At 61.2% G+C, this 6,533-nt stretch overlaps 1 protein-coding gene across 1 annotated transcript in view; it reads left to right on the plus strand.

Moving 5' to 3' along the window:
* Positions 1 to 1,445, plus strand: part of RAP1GAP (RAP1 GTPase activating protein) — a 47,651-nt gene extending 46,206 nt beyond the window's left edge. The window contains exon 23 of the mRNA XM_014534359.1: positions 400 to 1,445. Coding sequence (XP_014389845.1) covers positions 400 to 777 — 378 coding nt within the window. The 3' untranslated portion in view covers positions 778 to 1,445. The remainder of the gene's footprint in view (positions 1 to 399) is intronic.
* Positions 1,446 to 6,533: the final 5,088 nt, after the last annotated feature.

The following is a 6,533-nucleotide window of genomic DNA, read 5'->3' on the forward strand; positions in this document are numbered from 1 at the left end:
GGGGGGTCACCCCCCGCCCCCAGCCCTGTTTTGGGGGGGGGGGGGGGGAGTGGCGAGGAAGTGGGCCAATGTCTCCCTGTCCCTCTGTCCTCTCTCTCGGCTGAGAGCTTTGTGTCTGGGTTCGAATCCTCTGCCGCTCAGATACTGAGTGACTTGGGTAGGTCATTGGGCCCTCTCTGGACCTCAGTTTCCTTATCTGTGCAATGGGGCTAACAAATGCTTCCTCACTTCTGCCCACGAGCTACTGGGAGGATTTGATGGGAGCTTGAAAGGGACTTGGTAGCTGCTGGGAGGGGTGGGTCTGGGGCTCCCAGTGGGGTGGGAAGACACAGAGCCTGGAGCTCCGAGGGCGGCCTGTCTCCCTGCTCCGTGGTGTCTCCATCTCCCTTTACCCTACAGATGAGGTCGAAGAAACACAAGGTGAAGATGCTGTGTCAAATCCAGGCAGATAGGACCTCTGCCCCCAAGGCCACCACCAGCCTGTGTGCTGCCCCCTGTCTCCCCAACCCTCCCCTGGGCCCACCATCTGGGCTGTCTCTGCAGGGCGGAGCCATCCAGACCTGGGAGCGGGGAAGCTGCCGGCGTCATCCTCACCCCCCGGGCTGGGGGCCAGGCTGGACAGGGAGTGGTCAGTTGCAGCAAGACTCCAGGCCTGGCTCGCCCTGGCCTGGGCCCTCCATCACACCTTGGTGCCCCTCTCGACTCAGGGGGGGCAAGATGAGAGGGGGGACCGAGATCTCTCAGTGCGTACAGAGCCTCCAGGCAGCGGGGGGGTAAGATGTGATGGAGGGAGCCCCAGGTTGGGAATCCTGCGTCCTGAGTCCTGGCTTCTAATTTGGGTTCTGCTGTGCGGCTCTGGGCTGTCTCTGGCACCTCTGCTCCCAATGGACAAGATCACTTCAGAGGTCACTGAAGACTGCGATTCCATGCACCTGCCCAGAATGGGGGACCGGCCTCCCAGGGGCCTCCCATCACCCTGTCCTGCTTCCTGGGGCTCTGGGGCCCCCGGTGGGCTGAGGGGCAGGGAGCTGGCGATGCCTGTTGCCCATCCTGGACCCCCCCCAAGCGCTACCACAGACCTGCCGATGCCCCGTCCACTGCCTCCACGTGACAGACAAGCGGCCCCCTTCCAGGAGGGAACCCACCTGGGTCCTCAGCCGGCACCCAGCTCCACCTCTGCCACCCCATGTTCTGGGCGCCCCAGGCTGAGTGGGCTCGGCTGGCCTGGAGTTACAGGTCTCGCCTTTGCGACCCCCCCATTCCCATGGAGGGGGCCGCCAGGCATAGCTGCTGTGAGTCCACATGTTGTGTGTGTCTGTCCACACTTTTTAGGCGCCAACGTCAAAGGCCAGCCTTCCCGCCCCAACACCCATCTGGGAAGCCCCCGTGGCTGTGTGTATGTTGGTAACAGTTGTACAAAATAAATTCTATTTATCGCTATTGTACCCCGAGATGGACCTGGCTTTGCGTAAACCCTGCTCAGATCTACCCCAGGTCTGACTGGTACTAAGATGGAGGGAAGGCCTGTCCCCCAACCCTCCCCCGACCCCATCAGAGCGGCTGGGTCCAGGGCACCTCTGAGGCCAAGCAAAGGCTCTAACCACCAGCCGTGGCTTCCTCCCCATGGCGCTGCGCTTCCCTCCGCCCTGCCCCCTTCTCCACGGGAAAACGCAGCTTTGAATTGAACCGACCCAGGTTAGTCCTGGCACCATCTACTTGCTGGGTGGCACTGGGAATTTCTAGCTTCTCTGAGGCACAGGTTCCACTTCTGTTTAAGGGGAGCAACAGTACCTCTCCCAAGAGGACACAGTGGGCGCTCAATGACCAACTTACTTCCCCTCCTCATGCTCCTTGAAGCCCAAGCATTTCCCCTTTGCGGCCACCAGGGGGCGCCCATGGATCGCTTACTGGGACCCTTGGGGCTGAGTCAGTCCAACTTGGGGGGAGCTCACAGTGCAGGGCAGTCACAGTAAAGGGTGATGAGTGAGGGGTGTGCGTGAGCAGGGGCCGGCCTCAGGGGGCCCAGCCTCGGTGAGGGAGGCGCGGGGAAGACCAGACCGGAGCAGTGGTGCCTGAGCCCTGGGGAGGCTTAGGAAAGTGCCCCTGAGGGAGGGAGACGGGGCTTGGAGTGGGAAGGTGGCCAACAGTTCTGATGACGGGATGTAAGGACTGAGGGGACAGGGAGGTGGATGGAGAAGAGCCACGCGGGCTTGAATGCCAGACCAAGGAACAGGGCTTGGTGCTGAGGGCAACAGGGAGGCATGGAGGACCTAAAACGGGAGTGCCGTGAAGGGAACGGAGGGCTGCTGGCGGAGACGAGGCGGGCTGAGCGTGCCAGGGCAGGGAGGGGAGGATCGAGGAGGCTGCTGGGGACAGAGGGACCCTGGAGGCATTAGGAGGTGTGAGCATCTGATGAAGGGCCTGCTGGGATGTGGGGCTGAGGGGGAGGTGAGGAGGCTCTCGAGGGTCGGCCTGGGTATTGGGTGGAGGGGGCGGATTTCTGAGATAGGGGCACGGAGGAAGGGCAGGGGGAGGTGAGTTGGAGAAGATTGGGCTTGGGGGTAGGCACAGGATTGGGCTCCAGTGGGATCAGATGTGGCCTGGTCTTCCTGACAGCCTTCTAGGCCCTCCTCCCCCACCAGCCCCCACACCCTCCCCAGGACGATGCTGATGCACCCCAGGGGCTGCCGTGCTTTTCCTGACGGGGACCCCCTCTGACCCTCAGATGTCTGGGGCCACCCAGGGGCTGTGACTCACACCCAACCCACAGTCCCACCCACTGGAGTTTGGCTCTAGGCTGGCCTGGGCTCAGTGGATCCCCCCCTAACCCTAACCCTGCTCAGCCTCACCCCTGTTCTCTAACCTCACACCCCTTCCGAGGTCCTGGCTCTTCAGAACTCTGTCTCAGTCCCTCACCTGTCTCCTCCCATCTCACCCCAAAGGGTCAGCAGCCACAGTTCAGCACCAAGGTCAAGAGCTTGGCTCTGAGGTCATTCTAGCTCTGTTACTTTGGGTCTTTGGGCCTCAGTTTCCTCATCTGTACAGTGGGGATGCGAACAGTCCTGACCTTGGTACCCTGATGTGAGGGTTCAGTGAGGTGATACTTCATGAATTTCTTGGTTCAGCCCTGGCCCATGGTGGACTCCAAAAATAGTGTGTGTGGTGGTGATGAGCCACGAATGAGGACCACATCCTTAACCCACATCAGAGGGCGCAGGGTCACTGCTCAGCGTGGAGGATGGAGTACCTGGGGCCGGCCGGGCACAGACGTCCGACCTGAGGCTTTGGGGCTGGACGATTGTCAGTGCTTCCCTGAGCCTCAGCTTCCTGCTTTTCCGGGGGGTTGGTGATCCTTTTATAAAAGAGCTCGGGCACCCACTTGTATCCTTTATGAGGTGCCCCACCCCATGGCTCTGACCCACAGCTGAGCCAGAGCGCTGGGGTCTGTTGTGTAGACGCAGGGCAGCGTGGAGAGCAGAACCTGCCTCTGCCCTGGGTTGTGCCAGTCCCGTCTGCAGCCTCTGGTTCCGCCGGGGCCCCCACCCCACCCACCCCTCCTCTGGGCTCCAAGGTGGGGCTGGGGGAGGCTGAGGACAGGCCTGGCCTCTGGGATCAAAGTGTCCAGGGCTGTTTCTCTTGCACCCATGCCAGCTCCGTGCTCACCCTGGTTATGAGGTGGGGAGGGCGAGCCAGGACACTGTCCGAGGCTGGAATTAGGCTTGGGCGGGGGGCACCGGGTTCCGGGAAGTGCTGGACTCTGCTTAGAAATAGCTCTGGTGGTGGAAACGGCAGCCAGAGGTTTCTCCTGACGCAGGAGGCAAGAGGCCTCCCGCGGAGGGACCTGGGTGCCTGGCAAACCTGGCACCCCCGTCTCTGCCTTAGAGCTGGAGCCTGTCTCTCCAGGTCTCAGTATCCTCACCTGTGAAATGGGGCGAAGCCCTACCTCACACTGTGAGGAGGCTGGCCTGGCCTCTGGAGCACATGGCATAGAACCCACGCCCAGCAGGTTCTGGTAGGGGCCTCTCTGTGTCGTCCCTGGACATCCGTGGCCAGCCCTGGGGCCACGTTACCAAAGAGAGGCCACTGGCGCAGGCCCGCCCAGTGCCAGGGGCCTGGGACCTGGATGTTCTCTGCTGCTCAGGCCACAGGGGTGCTTAACCAGGGACCCTGGAATGTGGAGGTCCCTCCCTGCACCCGCCCTGCCAAGGGGACAGCCAGGGATGGAGCCTCCTGAAATAACCAGATCTGGTTAGCCAGGCTAATTTTAAAAGCCACTCTGGCTGCCCATGGGCCCTTCCGGGACGCCATGAATGTCCTTGTGTTTGTTCCTGGGAGGCATGGCAAGGGGAGGACGCCAGGGGCTGGGGCGGACGCCCACCCCTGACCGCCAATCAGGAGACCCCCAGCTGCCTCCCAGGGGCTGCCCAGCCTTGGCCCCAGTCCGCTCAGAGCAAACCCTGGTGGGCCCCTGAGGCCCTCGGGCACTCACTGTCTCGACTCTCCCCCATCCCAATCCGCTCACTCTCCGGGGCCCTTTATCTCTGTGCCTCTGCCTCTCGGTCTCTGACACTCTCAGCCCCTCTCTGCGGCAGCCTCTGTCTCCTCTCTCTGGGCCTGTCAGGCAGGAGGCCGGGCAGCATTCCTGACGGGCCCGTAGGCTGGATTGTGCACGCCAGGTAGGGGCAGGTGGGGAGCTAGGGCCGCAGGGGGAGGGCGGCGGTGCTGGGGGCCAGCAGGAGCGACGACAGAGCAGGCAGGGGCCGTGTCCAGGCACGGCCTGGGCCATCTGGTCAGGCCAGGTGACAGCAGGAGGAATGAGCTCTGGGGGAGGGTGGCCAGATTTAGCAAGTAGAAACACACGGAGCCCAGTTCAGGTTGAGTTTCAGATAAACAAGGAATAATTTTTAGTTTAAGTATACCTCATGTAATATTTGGGACATACTTAAATAAAAATTATTCCTTGTTTATCTGGACTTCAGGTTTAACTGGCCATCCTGTGTTTGATCTGGCAACGCTGGCCGGGCGGCTCTGGAGGGAGGGGGAGGTTTGTCAGGAACGGCAGGTTTGAGAGCTTCGGCCTCAGCCTGGTGGCCATGTCACAGCCATGCCCCCCCCCGGAATCTGTGTGGGAGGCAGCTCCTGTCCACAGGGAGCTTTCCGTTTTCTGGGGATGGGGACGGTCCCCCGGAGCGTGGACGGGACATGAGACGCCAGTCACCTTGGTGGGACCATAGGCATCAGCAGGGAGGGTCCGTGTGTGTTCCTGCTGAGCCCCAGTGCCTAACCAGGGTCTGGCCCATGATAGAGGCTTCATAAATATTTGTTCAATGAAGAACCTTCCCCACCTGCGGCGGTGAGGGGGCACCTGGCCAGCAGAGGGCCCCAGCACTCTACCTCCCAAGGCCCTGGGAACCCAGGGGCTCCCCAAAGTGAGCTGCAGAGGGGGAGGGGAGGGGCAGAGGGGAGGAAGAGAGGAGGCCAGCTTTTCCCTCTCCCTCCCCTTCCCTGGATCCAGTGCCAACCCGGAGTTCTGCCTGGGCAAGGGTGCAGGGGTTGGGGACTAAGGCAGGGTGACCTCAGGCTCTGACACAGGGAGGCTGGTTGGGACTAAGGTGGGGGGCAGGCCAAAGACATGCTCTCAGCACTCCTTGGGGGGCACTTGGACAGTATGGGGACCCCCAAGTCTGGCAGGTCCCACTTCTTCTCGGAGCTTCAGCTCTATCCTTCCTCTTGAAGGGAGGTTCGCTCCTTCAAGGTGCCTATAGCTTCTAGGCCAGTGGTTCTCAACCTTCTGGCCCTTTAATACAGTTCCTCATGTTGTGACCCAACCATAAAATTATTTTCGTTGCTATTTCATAACTGTAATGTTGCTACTGTTATGAATCGTCATGTAAATATCTGATGTGCAGGATGGTCTTAGGCGACCCCTGTGAAAGGGTCGTTCGACCGCCAAAGGGGCCGCGACCCACAGGTTGAGAGCCGCTGTTCTAGACGCTGTGATAACTCATCCAGGGAAAAGCAAGAGGTGGGGAAGAGCGCGGAGGGACCCTCAGGAGGCAGGGCTCGGTCCTGGCCCCCGTCTAACCTGCGGTGTGAGCCGGAGCGCGTCCCCTTCTGCTCGGGCCTCGGTTTCCCCAGATGTACAGCAAGGCGGCAGGGCCGGACTTCCTGCCATGCCCTGGTAGGGCCTCTCTGTGTCATCCCGTTAGTAACAGTTTAGCGCTAAGCCTGTAATCACATCTGCCCTGGGAAGAACTAACACAGCGTTTCTTTAAATTGGGCTCTAATTGCGGCTTTTAGTGGAGTCAGATGCGCCCCCTCCCCCAGCTGGTCTGAATCAGCGAGGCTATCCCGGCCTGCCCGCCAGGCCCAGGCATCCCCTGGGGTTGTTCTGGCTCCCACTGATCGGCCAGGGACTGATGTCCCTTGAGGACCTACTGTACGCCATGCCCTACACAGGGCAGGGGACTCTAGGTCATCTCACCACAGTTCTGGGAGCAGGGGTGCTGGGGGCCACTTTTCAGAAGGGGAAA

The sequence above is a fragment of the Myotis brandtii genome, unplaced genomic scaffold (assembly GCF_000412655.1).
Source record: "Myotis brandtii unplaced genomic scaffold, ASM41265v1 scaffold129, whole genome shotgun sequence".
NCBI classification, from domain to species: domain Eukaryota; kingdom Metazoa; phylum Chordata; class Mammalia; order Chiroptera; family Vespertilionidae; genus Myotis; species Myotis brandtii.